The following is a 20,020-nucleotide window of genomic DNA, read 5'->3' as shown; positions in this document are numbered from 1 at the left end:
AGATATAGAGGAAGAAGACTGAGAAGAAGTTGTACAAGGACTGTGAAGAGCAAGTTAAGCTGAGTACCATTAAGAGGTGAGGCAGGGCACTAGGACTGGCTGGGCCAACGTAACAGTGAACAGAACAGAACAGACAAGTTTTGAGTGTGCTTTTCCGCCAACCAAGATAACTTTGCCTCATTGCCATGTTTTTGTTTGTGTCTGAGGAGATAAGTTGTGCAAGTGCTCCATAACATTATTCTAGGATCTGTATGTAGAGACCTAGAGATGTTCAGCAACTCCAGCTAACCTTTCAAGTGTGACCCCAAAAAGGAGTGGGGAAAGTGGCGAAAGGGGAAAACCTCCATAAACCAAGGGAGGTATCTAAGCCACCTCAGGGCAGTGAATTCAGGACTAGTCGTGCACTTTCTACAGCGGCAAAACTAAAGTTGCACCACCGTCTCCTCAATTCCTTGTGTCTGGTTTCCATCACACCTACACCATCACAAGCGACTCCACAATCCACCAGACAGATGCACTTTAGGGGTTGCCCTTGCACAATCGTCCACACCTTCGACATTGGTGCAGCGCCCCTAACCTAAGTACCGGCCCTTGGGGAGTGCAGGAGCCACTGTCCTGTGAAGCTCTCATGTCTGACCATGACCCCTACACTGTGTCGATTTAAGGGTAGCCTCACACGTACCGCATTGCAGCGGATTCTCTGCTACAGATCCGCAGCAGATTTGACTACAGTACATGAATGAACACAGCATCAAATCTGCACCATCAAATCTGCTGCGGATCCGCAGCAGATCTGCAGCAGATTTGACACTGTGATTTGATGCTGTGTTCATTCGTTTAGTCAAATCTGATGCAGATCCGCAGATATTGTACGTGTGAAGCTACCCAAAAGCAATTTTTAATGAAAAATTTGTAAATTTAGTAAAACATAATGAAACAAGCTTCATTGTCATCCTCCTGAATACAGATGTCTGTTTTACCACATGGTGAACATTGTAAAAACTGCAATCCATCCCCAAAAATGTACAAAATTTTACAAAAATTTACATTTTTACACATTTTCTTTTTTCCCCCCTTCATTTTTGCAATATACCTCATGGTAAAATGTAGTTGTCATTACAAGGTCAGAGACAAAACCCAGAAATGGGTTGGTTTAGACTAGGACTTCCATTGTGATCCAAACGTTGGTTTTATGGGTATCAATAAAGTACACTGGAAACTTCACCAGCACTTATCCTATTCCGTGTCTTGGACCTGCATTGTACAAGCCTTAAAGGGGCTGATCGTGTGCAGAGGCAAACAGTGAGCGGTGAGCTAGCACTCTTCTATTGCTGGTCATTACAAAGTATAGTTAGTATCAAAAGAAACAAGTTCTAATATGAGCAGGAAAAATTTAAATTTGTCTGATCCTGAAGGGGTTAAGGAAAATCCGGTCTGCAGACAAACCACACTGTAGTGGGTGAAAGGTACTCTCCCCTGTCCAATGCTTATGTCACTACTGACAAACATATCTAATCCTACTGCATCCGTGTGCGGAAATGATAAGTTTTCATACATATGTTCTATAGAAATGTTATTACTGTAAGCGTATGTTCACATCTAGGAAAGTCTGCAGGAAAATCTATAGTGCAGCTATTTGTATTGCAAGCATATTATATTACATAGAATAAAAGTATATCAAATCAAAGGGTGTGGAGACAGGTGAGGAGCTGTAAGTATAAAAGGTTGAGGATAAGACATCTTGGAATTTTATTGTCAGTTTGAAAAAATGCTTGAAGGACTGGTTTGTCGGCTTTCTGCTCTAATTAATAACTGATCTGTGGTATACATAGCCAGTCCTTGAGGGAATAGATAGATTTCTAGTCAGACACGGTTAATCACATTTTACGAAAGTAAGTCACTGTCGTTATAACTTTCAAAATCTAACTCAGCAGTAGATATGATATAAAGCAAATTTGCAATATACATTCATTTTTTTTTAAAGTTATCATGGAAAATACAGCACTTCCTGTTTTCAGACTCTTTTTTCCTTAAATAGTCAGAAAACAGGAAGTCCTGTGTATCCCAGGCCATCTGAGCGCTCACAGAGAGAGGGCAGTCATGTGCCTGATGGACACATTGAGCCGTGACTCTCTGTACTGGCCAGAATTCCTGTGTTTAGTCTGTTTTTTTAAATCAGCACAAGTCTAAAAATCTGCCTTCAGGAGACTGGACCTGGATTTCTGGTAAGTTCAGCTTTGTTTTACAGCTTGGTAACAAAAAAAAAAATAATGAATGTATATTGCAAACTTGCTTTATATCACATCTACTGTTAATTTAGAAAGTTATAACAACAGTGACACTTTAATCGCCTGGAAAAAAAGCACTGTATGAAGAGCATATGTCGATACTGCATGTAGAGTAATACACCTGAATAGGACATATGAAGGCAATATCTGCTGATCATCATGGAGTGTCTCTGAGGAGTCTTTTGTAAGCTGTGAGAGGAGGAAGTGTCATGTTGATGCTTGGAGCCCTCGATCACATGTTTGTAAAGAGTGAATCACAATGTTTATGCATACTCACAGTTGTTGGCATTGGTCAACCAGTCTTTCCCAGTGGCAGGTGGCAGGGGATAGAATGGTCGGGCAAGGTGGATTTCCTATGAAATTGCCTTGGTTTTATCCCATATCCATTCAGAGAGCCCTGCCCTGGTGGTAGGGCATGGTTGGCTGATACTAGTAGACCCACCTGATAAGAAGTCACAGTGGATGGAGTGAATGGTTTGATCCCAAGGGTCTCCAAAAGATATAGTCGACTATATGTGGCTGTACAATATATCAGAAGATATTTTGCCCAGTTGACAGACTTTGAAAGGTGGCGACTGGCGAATCATTTGACTGAGAAAAGAAGGATGGTTGTCTTGACAAACTGGCCACCATTTAGGCCATTTATTAGTAGGTGTTGGGAGCAATGGTTACATGAGGGCACACATGGTGAATAGACTCCAGATGGCCCAGAGAAAATCAATTGGTCATCAGCCAAGAAACTAAAATTTGGTTACACATTGTCCATTACATGTCTTGACATGGTCAACCAGACACCATATCCTTCATTTAGACTTCACTGTCATTTGAACATGATACACTGGAACTGATTTGTCTTTAGTGGCACATCCAGGTTTTGTTTGGGATCTGGAGGTTCATAAGTAGGGAGGGCTTATAACAAAAGGGACTTGCATGATGTCGGGCCATCCTCATTGGCTACAAAGCTCGGAAAAACACACATAGGCTGCTCAATACTGTAAAGTAGTAGGGAATAACCAACCAAAAGGGAAGGGAGGGAGAACAGCACACTGAAACGCTCAGCCAAGAGCTTCTTCTGGCTCTAATGATTGTTGGGGGTCTGGACATTGAGACCCTAACTGATCAAAATGTAGATGTGTTAGAGTTGCATTGTGAAGGCCCAAGTGACAAGACACTAGAGAGTTGTACTAGCCATTGTGTGCATGGTATTCATGTCACCTTTATTTTCTGTGTACAGTGACATGTTCATTATTGGATTACTGTCACTTTAATTGTACAGTCTTTGTTCTCCCTCTATGCTCGAAGCTTCCCGGCAAGCTTACCTCATTGATATAATTTCTGTCCATTTCTCTGCTTATTAGTGGTCGTCATGGTAATTGGGACGATCCCTTCCCAGGATAACACCTGACCCAGACAATGGGACCCCATGCATGGAAAGGTGACGGTTCTATGTTCTATGTGCTCCCAATAGTACTGGTGCCAAGATGGAAGAAGGCCGCAGCAATAAGAGAAAGACTGATGATTCCTGAGAGGAGGTCCGTGCACACCGGTCCAATGAGCCCCTAAGTCTGTCAAGTGGGTGTAACACTAAACTCCAGATGGAGGATTCCACTACTGGAGAACCAGAATGCATATGGTCAGGAGACCTAGCCCACCACCAGCCCATCGCTCCTTCCTCCATCCAAAGTACCGGTGGCTTGTGGCCTGCCACTCACTCTGGAAAGTGTCACCCAACATGCGCCCCCACTACAAGGCATGGTACATACATGCATGACCCCCTTACTGGACTACTTTGTCTTTATATTAAATATAATATCACTTCCTTAAAATGAATGTATACATTTTGTTTATATATGAGACCCTGCTATGTATCAATAGCACTAAATCAGAACAGGGAAGCAGGGACCAGGGCTTAGACAGCCCTGCAGTTCCCAACACAAACATTGGTGGCTGCAGCGAGGCCCATGACGCCCCTTACAGCTGTCATTAAACGGAAACTGATGTATAAACAAAAGAGTATACATATATTTTAATGAAATTATAATTACAAAGTAATATAAATTTATTATAGCAATGTATTTACAAAATTGGCGCTTTCTGGAGTATCCCTTTAATTTACTGATTCACTTAATATCAGATTCAGTTTTTGGAATAGGAAAAACAAATTCCTGTACGCCATTTTTTCCTTTGATGATCTAGATATGTGCGAACGTATTTCTTGGCACAATACCCATAAAGGTAAAGCTAAAGAAAAAATTAAAAAGTCAAGTCAAAGTCGTCCATTACTGTTTTAAACGTTGATACAGTGCCTGTGATTACAATTTTAATTCCCTGGAGACGGCAATAGATGGAAAAAGTGACCAGCGTATAGTGTGCACATCCTCAGCAAGTCCACATGCAATCACATAGTGCACACCATATGTGTCTACAGCAGCGACTGGGGAGGGCTATCCTCCTGTGCACCTACCTGATCTTTTCTGATGGTAGCGGCCATCTTCCCAGATGCCGGTGTGGCTCATATATCCAGGAATCACCTTGCTTCTCTGTGCAGTTTCCTTGCTGCTGTCACTGCTGGGTACTAAGGAAGTTTAACTTCTAAAGTGTGTGAGATGGTGTTCCCTTACACTGTATGCCACACCTACAGACAATTCTTTTTTTCCACCCTATTCCTCCTACACCTGCAGAGATCCTGTCTGTCAGGATTGCTCAGTTTATCGATGGCGTCATGTTCACCCATCGCTCTTTATCCACAGTCACTGCGCTGGTTTCAAATCATTGTACAACAGCTTAGTTATAGCATTGTGCCAACCAGTATAAGGGGTCATTCACACGTCCGTAGAATTCCATCTATACAACGACGGTGTTCTGCGGACTGGACCTGGGAGCTCCCAGCATCATATTTATGTCAGGAGCTCCTAAACTGTTTAATAGTTTGCGCTAGTGTACTGTACTGACCGCGAGGCTGTGTCAGTACACTAGCACAAACTTTTAAACTGTCTACGGACGTGTGAATGACCCCTAAGGGTAAAAACACATCAGGTGATGTTACATTTTCCAATACTGCAATGAAATTCTTCCATGACTTACTATTGGAAAATGACATTGTATGGTTACAATCTGCAATACAACCTGGCTGGTGTTTTAACCCTTAGGAAACATGAACATAGCCTAAAAAGATTACATGATTTTAAACTCAAGCACCAGCACTTTAGTAATTACATAAAGGAATACCTCATAACCTTGGAGGATTTTGCTGCTTCACATCCAGTGATAAGATTATTTTAGGGAATATGATACGCTAGAGTAGCTATCTATGTATGTAATTTGACAGGCCTATATTAGTAAAAATATATAAATAATATTAATGTATAAATGTATATGACTATATATATGTATATCTATATATCTATCTATCTATCTATCTATCTATCTATCTATCTATCTATCTATATATATATATATATATATATATGTGTGTGTAAAAAATTCTGATATACTTACTTTACCAGATTTCAAAAAGGTCTGCCTATGCATCATCCCACTCCATACATTTTAAGGACCACCTGGTTTCCGGACACATTACCGCCAGAAATTGCACTTTATTGTGATTACCTTAAAGCTAAAACTCTATTTTTTAAAAATCTTTTTCTCTGTAATTTATGTAAATGTATACTTTACTTTATCTGTTCTACTGACATCTAATGGTTAATTGGTGATATTGCAAGGTCAGGTTTCAATGCCCTAGAGCAGGGGTCCCCAAACTTTTTACACACTTTTTACACTGTCCCTAAGACCGTCGGAGGGCCGGACTATAAAAAAAACAAACTATAATCAAATGCCAATTTAAAATGCCCCCCCCCCCCCCCAACAAAAAAAGTTAAAACATCCCTGTTTCTTTCCAGACCCCACTACCCCCTGAACCAGTCTCCCCTCACTCCCCCTTCATCCCCTCAACCAGCCCCCTTACTCCCCCTTCACACCCTGCTAACTCCATGCTCCCTGTACGGGATAGTTGTGCTATCGATCACTGCTGGATAAGAGTAATGTCTGAATACAGGATAGAGCAGCTTTATATCACCTACCAGTGCTGACTCTGCAAAAGGGAGAGGCAAAAGAGCGGACCAGCGATTGGAGGGTTAATAACAAATTTTACCAAGAGCCATTCAAGAGTGGCCCAAAAAGGACCCTAAATTTCCCAATACACCTACTTTGTTTTTAAACTGGATGCATTATTATATATTCATTAACAAAACACACATTTAAAAGTTGTGTGAATGGGCCCATAGGCTGAGTTCACAGAGTAAAACTGGCGGAATCCCGTTAGTCTCCGTGTCATACTGGGAGTCTGGCGCACCTCCTCTCTCCACGCTGAAGAATGGACTTGTCAAATCTTCAGCGCGGAGAGAGGAGGTGCGCCCAGTATAACCAGAGGCTGGCGGGATTTTGCCAGTTTTATTCCGTGTGAAAGGCGCCATACAGTGAAAATGATCTGCATCAGTCTGCAGCCAGGTTAGGCAGGATATAAAGCTGCATGTGGCCAATGACAGTGTCCCTACTGTGTATATGGCCAAAACTACTGCTGGAGGGACTGCGCAGCCTTTACGTGTGTTTTGTTAATAAATATCTAATTTTAACAACACTAAGTTGGTGTATTAGGAAATTCAGGGCCACTCTGGAAGACTCCAGGTATAATGGCTCCTACTACATGACACACTCTGCTCTGTGAGGACAAACCAAACCTCAGCACCTTTACATTTGGTGGGGTGTGAAGCACCTGTAAGAGTTGGGATCTTTGGAAGCAGCCTCTTGTCACGGCCGCGGCGGCGTCCCGTGCTCCGGGCCGCCTCCGCGACCTCTCCATGCAGCTGCCGGGGTCCATGTGCAGGGACCCGGCGCTGCTACGAGTTAGGCCCCAGGGGGCGCCTTACCTCGCCCCGCTCCTGTCACCCGCTGTGCCGGCCGGCGCGTGCGTCCCCGCCTCCTAGGGCGCACGCGCCGTGGCTGTCTCAGATTTAAAGGGCCAGTCCACCCCTAATTGGAAGTTGCACTTCCTATAAATTCCAACCCTGCCCCCTCCCAGGTGTTGGAGCTTCTTCATGCTTCCCATAGCGTTTGGCCCAGCTCCCTGTTGTTCCTGATTCGTGTCCGCTACCTGGTCCCTAGTCCTTGTTCCTGATTCCTGTCCGCTACCTGGTCCCTAGTCCTTGTTCCTGATTCCTGTCCGCTACCTGGTCCCTAGTCCTCGTTCCTGGTTCCTGCTCCTCTGTTACACTATTGCTCCTGTGTTCAGCCTGTCACCTGCGGTTACGCCTACAGACCTCTGCCAGCACCATCTCCTGCCTACTGCTCCTGCCATGCCTCGCCTGCCATCACTAGCAACCAAACCAGGGGTAGCGACCTGGGGGTCGCCTGCCGCAGCAAGTCCATCCCGCCTTGCGGCGGGCTCTGGTGAAAACCAGCGGCCCCTTAGACTCCGCTCCCTGGTGAGGTTAGTGTCATCGCTAGTGACGGTCCAGTGGATCCACTACTCCAGGCGTTACAGTAGGCTCCAACCATGGATCCCGGCGAGGTGCCTGATATCCGCGACATAGCCCGAGTGGTCGCCCAACAGGCTCAAAAGATCCAGCAACAGTCACAGCTGATCCAACAACTGACTGCAGCCGTACAGCAGCATACCACAGCTCAGCAGTCATCACCTCCTGCAGCCTCTTCAAAACTACGACTGGCTCTCCCAAGTAAATATGGAGGTGACCCCAAGTTGTGCAGAGGATTCCTGACCCAATGCACTATGCATATTGAACTTCTAAGCAGTCAGTTTGCCACCGAGCACTCTAAAGTGGCTTTCATCATCAGCCTATTGGAAGGTAGAGCTCTGGCTTGGGCCACACCGCTGTGGGACCGTGATGACCCTGTTGCTGCTAATCTCCGAATCTTCCTGGCTGAGTTCCGCTCTGTCTTTGAGGAACCTGCCCGTGCGTCTTCGGCTGAGACTGCTCTCCTCAATCTATCTCAGGGAACGTCCTCCGTTGGTGATTACGCCATCCAGATCCGTACCCTCGCCGCAGAACTAGACTGGAATGAGGCAGCCCTAATTGCCACCTTTAAAAAGGGTCTGTCCAGTCGAGTGAAAGATGTGCTCGCTGCCCGAGACCTTCCTACCTCCTTGAACAAACTCATTCTACTGGCTACCAGAGTCTACACTAGGTTTTCCGAGAGAGAGGAGGAGGTCCGGCAAGAAGGGCGTCTGAGCCTGCCCCGTCGCCATCCCCGGCTGGCACCGGTGTTCCAGAATTCCGTTGCTCCTATGCCCCAGCCGTCTCCAGAAGTTCCTATGCAGGTGGAATGAACTCGCCTGACGACTGATGAGAGGGCCTGTCGACTGGAGCTGAATCTCTGCCTCTATTGCGGTGGCGCTGATCACTATCGGCAGAGATGTCCCCAACGTCCTCAGCGTCCGGGAAACGCTCGCACCTAGGTCCGGTGGGAGAGGCCTCCCTAGGTGTGAATGCCACCTCTCCAAGGTTGACTATGCCAGTCTCCATCCAGACACCCTCTGGGCAAGTTCTCCAGACTACTGCCCTCATCGACTCTGGCGCTGCTGGAAGTTTCATTTCTGCTTCATTGGTCCAAAGATGGCGGCTACCCGTGATCCATCTAGCCCAACCCCGGTCTATCTCTTCGGTCATGGGCGAGATTCTTACCAAAGCTGTGCACTGCCAGACTGCACCCCTAGTCCTCCAGGTGGGCGCCTTACATCAGGAGAGGATCTCCTTCTAAGTCTTGCGCCATTCCTCTTCCAACATCCTGCTGGGTCTTCCTTGGCTGCAATTACATACCCCTAAGCTGAACTGGAGAACTGGGGAGGTTCTCAGCTGGGGTCAGGACTGTCCAAATCGGTGTCTGAGGTCCCCTCAACCCAAGTGCTCTACGAGGTCACCTGCTTACGCCAAGCCTCTATCCGGATTACCGGCGGAATACCAAGACTTGCCTGATGCCTTCTCTGCCACGGAGTAGGACTCTCTACCACCTCATCGGGCGTACGATTGTCCCATAGACCTCCTTCCTGGAACTTCTCCTCCACAAGGTCGGGTATACCCTCTCTCAGTACCCGAGACTGAGGCCATGTCCTCCTACATCCGGGAGAACTTACAGAAGGGTTTCATCTGCAAATCCACATCCCCTCGCCACATAGGGATGGACTTCATCACTGATTTGCCTACATCTGCAGGCAAGAAAGAGGGGGAGGTCAAAGGGGGGGGGGGTACTGTCACGGCCGCGTCCCGTGCTCCGGGCCGCCGCCGCGACCTCTCCATGCAGCTGCCGGGGTCCATGTGCAGGGACCCGGCGCTGCTACGAGTTCGGCCCCAGGGGGCACCTTACCTCGTCCCGCTCCTGTCACCCGCTGTGCCGGCCGACGCGCGCGTCCCCGCCTCCTAGGGCGCGCGCGTGCCGGCTATCTCAGATTTAAAGGGCCAGTCCACCCCTAATTGGAAGTTGCACTATCACTTCCTATAAATTCCAACCCTGCCCCCTCCCAGGTGTTGGAGCCTCTACATGCTTCCCATAGCGTTTGGCCCAGCTCCCTGTTGTTCCTGATTCCTGTCCGCTACCTGGTCCCTAGTCCTTGTTCCTGATTCCTATCCGCTACCTAGTCCCTAGTCCTTGTTCCTGATTCCTGTCCGCTACCTGGTCCCTAGTCCTTGTTCCTGATTCCTGTCCGCTACCTGGTCCCTAGTCCTCGTTCCTGCTCCTCTGTTACACTATTGCTCCTGTGTTCAGCCTGTCACCTGCGGTTACGCCTACAGACCTCTGCAAGCACCATCTCCTGCCTACTGCTCCTGCCACGCCTCGCCTGCCGTCACTAGCAACCAAACCAGGGGTAGCGACCTGGGGGTCGCCTGCCGCAGCAAGTCCATCCCGCCTTGCGGCGGGCTCTGGTGAAAACCAGCGGCCCCTTAGACTCCGCTCCCTGGTGAGGTTAGTGCCATCGCTAGTGACGGTCCAGTGGATCCACTACTCCAGGCGTTACACCTCTGCCTTTCCTCTGTGCGGGTCTCTGATTGCAGGTGCTGGGGCAGCAGGGAAGATCAGAGTAACCAGGAGTATACGCTGAGCCCTGTAATGGGCACCTATGGTTTCTCTCTTGTGTTCCTGCCTGCTGGGGGGGGGAAGGGCTGCAGAAGAGGTCAGCTGCTATTCCCATGTGGTCGCTTTGGGGTTAACTCCTGTCAGCTTTGCTGCTGCTGTACCTGGAGGGGTTAATGAATCCCAGCACTGGATCTTCTGTTGAGGCTCTGGCTGTGCTTCCCCTGGCCTCCTCGGTATGTCTGCAGTGCTGTCAGCTGTAGTTGGCAGGCAGCCAGGAGCAGGGCTGAGGTAAGAGCCGTCCTCCCAGCGTCTCGGCAGGGGAGGGAAGTGTCCTCTCACAGATACAGGAGCTATGGAGTGCGGCAGAGGATGTGTCTCCTGCACAACATGGTGCCCGCTCAGATACACAGCTGGTCTGTATGCAGGGCACTGCTGCGGTTGGGGGGGGGGGGGGGAGGGGAGGTCGGGCTGCTGCCAGCACACATTAGGTGTTGGAGCCCCTGGTGTATGCAGTGGCTCTCATTATAATCCGCCTATGGGGAGGATACCTGCTGTTGGCACTGGAGCGGTATCAATTTGCTCCTCTCACTGACCTCCAATTAAAGAGGTGCCCCTTCCGGAAGTGCGGCGGGGGCCGGATGAAAAGCATCAGGGGGCCACATGTGGCCCGCGGGCCGTAGTTTGGGGACCCCTGCCCTAGAGAGTAAGGACTGGAAAGGCCTTAGAAGGTAGGAGGTTCCAGTTCACTCAATCAATCCCCTTTAGAAGAGAGGTGGATATCCTGTAGAATAGAGGAGGAGTTCAGTCTAGGGGTAGGTAGAGCCGATGTGTGTAGAGTGTGTGTGGCTTGTACTGGACTTCAGACCAGTTACTGCTGATACCCAGGATATATCATGGTGTTATTTGGTCTAGAGCAGCGGTGGGGAACCTCCAGCCCGCGGGCCGCATCCGGCCCCTGAGACCTCCCTATGCGGCCCGCGGCTCCCCTGTGATGTGCGCCGCGCTGGTGGGGCAGGAGCCGGCATACACAGCATCTTCCTATGTCTGTGACGGCTCCCAGATACAGGAGCATGCTGTCTGTGCCGTCCCCTTCCCCACCAGAGCGGCGCACGTCTTCCTTTCCCTGCGGGCTTGCAGGAGAAGATGGGCACAGGCTAGAGGAGAGAGAAGAGGACCTCGACAGCGTGGGAGCAGAGGAAAGGTGAGTGGGATGTTTTTATTTGGGACAGGCACTGGGGGTTAACTAGGCTACCAGGGTCATGACTGGGGGGGGGGGTTCAACTAGGCTACCAGGGACATGACTGGGGGGGTTAACTAGGCTACCAGGGACATGACTGGGGGGGTTAACTAGGCTACCAGGGACATGACTGGGGGGGTTAACTAGGCTACCAGGGGCATCACTGGGGGGTTAACTAGGCTACCAGGGGCATCACTTGGGGTTAACTCTGGCTACAGGGCATCACTAAGGATTTACATCAGGTAAAAGGGGCATCACAGAGGGTTAACTACAATAGCAGGGGCACTAGGGGAACAATACTTTGCCTTGCCCCGGGTGCTGCGCACCCACGCTACTAGCTGCCGCGCACATTATGCGGCCCTCGAATGATTTTATTAATGCCCGACAGGCCCTCAACATGGAAAAGGATCCCCACCCCTGGTCTAGAGGATCGCATTTTTCTATTCACTAAGTCTGCAAGTTCCTCACTGCATTCCAGGATCTGAAAGTCCTCTTAAGTGGCTACGACTGTGCCTGCACCCCACAGTTGGGAATTGTAGAATATCTGTGAAGCTCCAAGGGTCACAAGTTTCCACTAGAAACCAAATCTTTTTGTAAAATTAAGACTTGAAATGGTGAACACAGTTAACTCTTAAAAGACTGAGCAGGATAGGGCTGGGCGGTATACCGCAAAAATACCGATACTGTCATTGGCGTCGGTTAACCGACCTCAACTTAGCCAGGACGATATCTGTGGTATTTTTTTTTTCTATCTCCCTGTCAGTGCCCCCTCCCTGCGCCCGTCCTGTGAGAGCGCCCCCCACACACACGCGCGGGGGCACTAATATCAGAGCGGGAGGTGGTGGAGAAGCAGCAGTGTAAGAATGCCCCGCCCCCCGCAAATCCCGTCCAAGCGCCCGCCCTCCTCACCCGTCCGGGACCGTCTGAGGCTCCTCACCTCACCCGTCCGATGCCCGCCACCGGTCCCGTCTGAGGCCCCCCCACCCCACCGGTCCCGTCCAGTCCGAGGGCCCCCCACCTCTCCCGTCCGAGGCTCCCCCCCACACACACACCCGGCCGGCAAACACTGCACGTTTTCCTGTGTGTGCAGGGACGCCGGCGTGTCAGGGCTGGAGGAGCAGCATTTGGGAGCGGCTACCCTGTACTTCCCTAAGTAACAGTACAGGAGTGTAGCATAGGAGGAATAAATGGGCTGCAGCCCATTCATTCCTCCTATGTTACAGCCCTGTACTGTTACTGAGGGAACTACAGGTCCCAGCATGCACCTCCCTGTATAGTAATACAACCCCCCCCATAGTCATACACCTCTGTCCGCCCCCCTTTATAGTCATACACCCCTGTCCCCCCCGCTATAGTCATACACCCCTACCCGCCCCCCCTGTATAGTCATACACCCCTGTCCGCCCCCCCCTGTATAGTCATACACCCCTGTCCGCCCCCTCTGTATAGTCATACACCCCTGTCCGCCCCCTCCGTATAGTCATACACCCCTATCTGCCCCCCCTGTATAGTCATACACCCCTATCCCCCCGTATAGTCATACACCCCTATCTGCCCCCCCTGTATAGTCATACACCCCTGTCCGCCCCCTCCGTATAGTCATACACACCTATCTGCCCCCCCTGTATATTCATACACCCCTATCCCCCCCTGTATAGTCATACACTCCTGTCCGCCCCCCCCGTATAGTCATACACCCCTATCCCCCCGTATAGTCATACACCCCTATCCCCCCGTATAGTCATACACCCCTATCTGCCCCCCTGTATAATCACACACCCCTGTCCGCCCCCCATATAGTCATACACCCCTGTCCGCCCCCGTATAGTCATACACCCCTATCTGCCCCCCTGTATAGTCATACACCCCTATCCCCCCCGTATAGTCATACACCCCTATCCCCCCCCTGTATAGTCATACACCCCTGTCCGCCCCCCCCGTATAGTCATACACCCCTGTCCGCCCCCCTGTATAGTCATACACCCCTGTCTGCCCCCCCCGTATAGTCATACACCCCTGTCTGCCCCCCCCGTATAGTCATACACCCCTGTCTGCCCCCCGTATAGTCATACACCCCTGTCCGCCCTCCCATATAGTCATACACCCCTATCTGCCCCCCTGTATAGTCATACACCCCTATCCCCCCATATAATCATACACCCCTATCCCCCAGTATAGTCATACACCCCTATCTGCCCCCCTGTATAGTCATACACCCCTGTCCGCCCCCCGTATAGTCATACACCCCTGTCTGCCCCCCCTGTATAGTCATACACCCCTGTCCGCCCTCCCGTATAGTCATACACCCCTATCTGGCCCGCCCTGTATAGTCATACACCCCTATCCCCCCCATAAAATCATACACCCCTATCCCCCCGTATAGTCATACACCCCTATCTGCCCCCCCTGTATAGTCATGCACCCCTGTCCGCCCCCCCGTATAGTCATACACCCCTATCCCCCACTGTATAGTCATACACCCCTGTCCGCCCCCCGTATAGTCATACACCCCTGTTTGCCCCCCCTGTATAGTCATACACCCCTATCCGCCCCCCCGTATAGTCATACACCCCTGTCCGCCCCCCCCGTATAGTCATACACCCCTGTCCGCCCCCCCGTATAGTCATACACCCCTATCCCCCCCTGTATAGTCATACACCCCTGTTTGCCCCCCCCCCCCGTAGTCATACACCCCTGTCCGCCCCCCGTATAGTCATACACCCCTATCCCCCCTGTATAGTCATGCACCCCTATCCCCCCCGTATAGTCATACACCTCTATCTGCCCCCCCCGCATAGTCATACACCCCTGTCCGCCCCCCCTGTATAGTCATACACCCATGTCCGCCCCCCTGTATAGTCATACACCCCTATCCCCCCGTATAGTCATACACTCCTATCTGCCCCCCCTGTATAGTCATACACCCCTGTCCGCCCCCCCTGTATAGTCATACACCCCTATCCGCCCCCCTGTATAGTCATACACCCCTGTCCGCCCCCCTTTATAGTCATACATCCCTGTCCGCTCCCCTATATAGTCATACACCCCTCTCCGCCCCCCTGTATAGTCATACACCCCTGTCCGCCCCCCTGTATAGTCATACACCCCTATCTGCCCCCCTGTATAGTCATACACCCCTGTCCGCCCCCCTATATAGTCATACACCCCTGTCCGCCCCCCTGTATAGTCATACACCCCTGTCCGCCCCCCCTGTATAGTCATACACCCCTGTCCGCCCCCCTTTATAGTCATACATCCCTGTCCGCTCCCCTATATAGTCATACACCCCTCTCCGCCCCCCTGTATAGTCATACACCCCTGTCCGCCCCCCTGTATAGTCATACACCCCTATCTGCCCCCCTGTATAGTCATACACCCCTGTCCGCCCCCCTATATAGTCATACACCCCTGTCCGCCCCCCTGTATAGTCATACACCCCTGTCCGCCCCCCCTGTATAGTCATACACCCCTATCTGCCCCCCTGTATAGTCATACACCCCTGTCCGCCCTCCCTGTATAGTCATACACCCCTGTCCGCCCCCCTGTATAGTCATACACCCCTATCCCCCCCGTATAGTCATACACCCCTATCTTCCCCCCCTGTATAGTCATACACCCCTATCCGCCCCCCCAGTATAGTCATACACCCCTGCCCGCCCCCCCAGTATAGTCATACACCCCTGTCCGCCCCCCTGTATAGTCATACACCCCTATCCCCGCCCGTATAGTCATGCTCAGTGAGTTCTTTTTTAGTTTTTTGATATTGCCAGTTTTTCATAGCAAGTGGGTGTGGTTTGCAAAAAAGGGCGTGTCAAAATTATTGTTCAGTTATTGTTACCGCGGCTACATGTGCGATTAACCGCGATATTAATTTTGGCCCAGATCGCCCAGCCCTAGAGCAGTATATTAACCTTCTGACCTCCATATTATCCAAAACACAGGACATTGTTCAGGGGAGTAGCTTGGATTCACGGGCCACATAGCAAAAAACTGTAAAGACCCCCCTTCCTTGGTGATGTGGCCAAAAAATATAATCACTTGTGGCCAGAGGCAGAATCCTTCCTGCAGCCACAAGAGTGACTGGCAGAGCAGAGAGCAAATGGCTGCTTGCTCTGTCAATCCATTGTTTTTAACTATAAGGGCCCATTAGGAGTTAAATACATAGGTGCAGGAGCAGACTACCTTTTGCTTAACCCCTTATGTACTGTAGTGTTTAAGTGACCCAAAGTTCAGAAGACCAGGAGATCGTTGCTTTTCTGCTGGTGCACTGATAACCCCTGACCATTGCATGGAGCTCTGCACATTTTCCTACTTGATTGTAGCAGCGGGAGAACAGAGGTCAGGGGTTATCAGCGCAGTGAAGCAGAGATCATTGTCTTTTGCTTGTTAATTCTTTTTTGTGTTGCAGCATGTAAGTAAAGTATGGGTCACTTACACACTGCAGTACATAAGGGGTTAAGCAGAAGGACACAGCACAGGCCCCATAGCAGCTGCCTACCCTGCCTCCATGGTAGCTACCCAACTAACATTGCTCTATCCTACCAAGCTCCAAACTGTTTCATTTGGTCATCATCAATGCGTTCCAGCTATGAATCCTCTTATTAATTAAAAAATGAAAAAGTAAAATAGAATATTTGACAGTGACAGGGTTTAGTAGTTTTACAGGGAAAATACAGTGTATGGCTATGTTTATACAAAATCTTTTTTAGCCATTTCAGGGCTGTTTTTTTTTTTTTTTTGGGATGGCCGTCATTTTGGTGCCAAAACGCAACATTTTATGCAAATGATGAGTTAAAACGCCTGTGTTTTGGTGCCGAAATGACGGCCGATCGAAAAACTTTTTGAAAACTTGTTTTTTGAAGGCCAGACATTGTATGAACATAGCTATACACTGTCATTTTCCCTGTCAAACCTTTAAAGACTCACACTCCTAAGGGTCACATGTCAAGGATGAAAGGAACTTAATCATATAACCTTCTCTGAAGTAGATTCAATTGGAAGTGCGCTCTAACAGAGAAGTCTCACAGGATCAAGCCTTTTCCCCGGTTGGAACCAATCCTTACAAAGATAAATCCAACCAAATCATCCAAAACCTGACAAAATTGAAAATCTGACACACTAGAAATAAACAAATGTTTAAAATCCAAGATAAGCTGAAATGGTAAAACAGATCCTGTTATGTTGGGGCCGGGGAACCCATATCTGACACTGTATTCTATCTTTACCATACTTGCCGGCAATTCTGATGATTGGGGTGTTATCAAGCAAGTGGGAATTATATTTCCTAATTGTATCTTTAACAAATGAGTTATGTCTTTACCCAGGAATTACAACTTCAGTCATATAAGGCACTAAAATAACTTTATTGTTCTGTAAACAAATAAACTATACAAAAAAACTGCAAAAACTGCATTTTAAAAAAGGAAAAGGCACCAAAAATATACATTTGTATCGAGAACTTTTGAGACCTGTTGTAAATGCACAAGTTTTCTTTAAGAAAAAGGAATGTACAACACACAATAAGCATTCTTCTATATCTTCATAAATATAAAGGAGTAGTACTTAGTACCACTGAAACCAGTCATTCTATAGAGGTTACATGGCTCTCCTACACTTATAACATCAGGGAACAAGACTAAGGGATTCTCCAACTAAGGCTATGTTCACACTACGTAAAAGTACGGCCGTTGTTGTCATCGGCAACAACGGCCGTACTTTATGCGCCTGTGAAGATAGCCTTATCTGCTATAGGATTCCATGACATGTCAGTTTTCTGCGGCCGCAATTAAATGAATTGCGGCCGTAGGAAACCCTGTCAGTTCGCACAATGAAGCGAGCGGCTCCAGCCGCTTGCTTCATTGTGTGCTGAGGGACGTTCTGATGTGTGCTGATTCGCCCGCATCAGAACCCTGCGGCCGGAAAGATCATCCAGCCGGTACTTAAGTACCAGCCGGGATGATCCGGGCAGAGACCGGCCGTTCCGTGACTCGGCTGGGTCACGGAACGGCTGGTCTCATACGTAGTGTGAACATAGCCTAAAGCTGTATTTACATAATGTATAATAAGGTATAATACGGCTGTGTTTGTGTCTGTTTTAAAGCTGTAATTCCCAGCCTAACTGCTAACCATATTACACTCGCGTGAAACCAACCTAGAACTGAGTTTCACACAATCACACCACAGCTGCAATGTAACCTCTCTCTATTACAGTCAAAATACACCATCCTACTAAAATGAAATACACAGTGGGGTTATTGTCTGTTTGTTTTAGCCGAATTATGTGACCCTATGAAACTGACCTAATATAGCATTTACTACAGTATCTCAGCCAGTGTCAGAGAGGTCTGATGGAGGCCAATAGCCAAACAATCTCGATATAGCTGTGGTATTAGGCTGGGTCCACACTGCGTAGATATCTGTCAGGAATCAAAAATGCCCCACCCCACACTTTTGGGCCAAATTAAGATATATGTATGGGAAATGGTCCAAATGTAGTCAGATGACCATTAAACAGCAATATACATCAATACATGTGTTTATCCACATGCAGTAGCTGTAACCTCAGAACATATCCTAAGGCAGGGGTAGGGAACCTTGGCTCTACAGCTGTAGCAAAACTACAACTCCCATCATGCCTGGACAGCCACAATGGGAGTTGTAGTTTTGCAACAGCTGGAGAGCCAAGGTTCCCTACCCCTGTCCTAAGGGTTCATCCTATAAAAAGCTACACTCTCAATGTTAACCAATGGATAAAATATTTAGGTCAATCAACTCGCTTAGTACAAATTTCATTCATCATATTTACACATTGCACTTGAATAGCTAACTCATAACAGCGTGTACTGAGTATGAGAGGAATGGGGTCAAGGAGAACGGATAAAACAAAAGTAAAAATGGGAGCTTAAAAAGATCACTCCTTTATGGCTGAGCACAACCAGACTCATTGTAAAGTGTAGGACACAAGGCAGGTAGTGGTGTTGTCCATGAAATTGGCAGTAAACAATACAAACTGTTCCACAGAATGAAATCTCTTTCCACCTAGAATAGGAACAAAAAAAAATAATGTTAGGAAAAATTTTTATTGATAAATTTGTCATTTAGATTTGTTTTTTTACAAAACATACACTGCGGGAGACTGCAGCTGCATCTCCCTCCTCCCCTCCTACACTGACTTTTTGATGACTGTGTAGGTTTGTAAACTGGCAAAGAGAATGGATATATTCACATATACGGCTGGTTATTTTATACTATATACAGTGGAAAATATAAGTATTTCATACACTGCCTTATTTGCAAGCTTTCCCACCTACAATGAATAGAGAGGTCTTTAGTTTTTATCATAGGTACACTTCACCTGTGAGAAAAAGAATCCATGAAAAAAAAAAATCCAGAAAATCCCATTGTTTTGTTTTTAAAATTCTTACCGTATTTTCCGGCGTATAAGGCGACTGAGCGTATAATATGACCCCTGACTTTCAAGAAGATTGTCAGGGGTTCGCCTTATATGTTGGAAAATGTTAACCCCTGCCTAACCGCAGCAGGGTTTACTCGCTGGAGCCCTGCTGCAGTAAGGCAGAGGTCAACTGCAGTAAAAGAAAAAAACTCACTCCCAGCAGCTGCTTGTCTTCTGTCCCGTTCCCGATGCAGGCAGTGTGAAGCGCACTGTACCCAAAGCTCTCCCGGGCAGCCGGATGTCTCATGGCTTGGCTGCCAGAGGAGCTTCGGGAGAATGACAGAGGCTTCGGGGACTTCCGGATGAGACACTCGGCTGCCCGGGACCTTTGGCGTAGACAATGCGCGTCACACTGCCTGCGCCAGGGACAGGACGGGAGACGCGCAGCTGCTGGGAACGGGTGACAAGTGAGTTAACTGTTTATTTTTTTTTATAGTGGTCGCCCCATATGGTGGGGATGCGGACATTCTTGAGCTTCCCTATTTTCAGCGTATAAGACGACGCCCAACTTTTGAAAAGATTTTTCGGGGTTAAAAAGTCATCTTATACACCGGAAAATACGTAATTTGAATTTTATTGTATGAAATAAGTATTTGACCACCTACTAACCAGCAAGAAATCTGGCTCTCACAGACCTGCTAGTTTTTCGGTAAGAAGCTCCTAATACTCTGCACTCATTACATATATTAATTGCACCTGTTCAAACTCGTTACCTGTATAAAAAAAAAACCTGTTCACACAATCAATCACACTCCAACCTCTCCACCATGGCCAAGACCAAAGAGCTGTCTAACGAAACCAAAGGAAAAACTGCAGACCTGCACAAGGCTAAGATGGGCTACAGAACAATAGGCAAGCAGCTTGGTGAGAAGATGACTGTTGGCGCAATTATTAGAAATTGGAAGAAACACAAGATGTCTCTCAGTCTTCTTTGGTCTGGGGCTCCATGCAAAATCC

The 20,020-nt window shown here is 48.4% G+C and overlaps 2 protein-coding genes across 6 annotated transcripts in view; both read right to left on the bottom strand.

Annotated features, from left to right (window-relative positions):
* LOC138769008 (transient receptor potential cation channel subfamily M member 4-like) overlaps nucleotides 1–10,980 on the bottom strand; it is a 44,825-nt gene extending 33,845 nt beyond the window's left edge. Inside the window, exons 1-2 of one of the 5 annotated variants that reach the window (XM_069947159.1) lie at nucleotides 4,753–4,813; nucleotides 2,566–2,730 (exon numbers count right to left, since the gene is read on the bottom strand). In XM_069947159.1, the coding sequence (XP_069803260.1) occupies nucleotides 2,566–2,577 (12 nt within the window). In that variant the 5' untranslated portion in view covers nucleotides 2,578–2,730; nucleotides 4,753–4,813. Of the gene's footprint in view, nucleotides 1–2,565; nucleotides 2,731–4,752; nucleotides 4,877–10,534; nucleotides 10,786–10,921 lie in introns of those variants that run through there. The other 4 variants (XM_069947161.1, XM_069947160.1, XM_069947158.1 and 1 more) reach the window with 4 other exon arrangements.
* Nucleotides 10,981–18,010: 7,030 nt separating this feature from the next.
* LOC138769011 (transient receptor potential cation channel subfamily M member 4-like) overlaps nucleotides 18,011–20,020 on the bottom strand; it is a 52,389-nt gene continuing 50,379 nt past the window's right edge. The window contains exon 25 of the mRNA XM_069947163.1: nucleotides 18,011–18,648. The gene's annotated coding sequence lies outside the window, so the exon portion shown is untranslated. The remainder of the gene's footprint in view (nucleotides 18,649–20,020) is intronic.

The sequence above is a fragment of the Dendropsophus ebraccatus genome, chromosome 12 (genome assembly GCF_027789765.1).
Source record: "Dendropsophus ebraccatus isolate aDenEbr1 chromosome 12, aDenEbr1.pat, whole genome shotgun sequence".
NCBI lineage: Eukaryota > Metazoa > Chordata > Amphibia > Anura > Hylidae > Dendropsophus > Dendropsophus ebraccatus.
The sequence above is the reverse complement of the archived record's forward strand: the minus strand, read 5'-3'. Positions and strand labels throughout refer to the sequence as shown.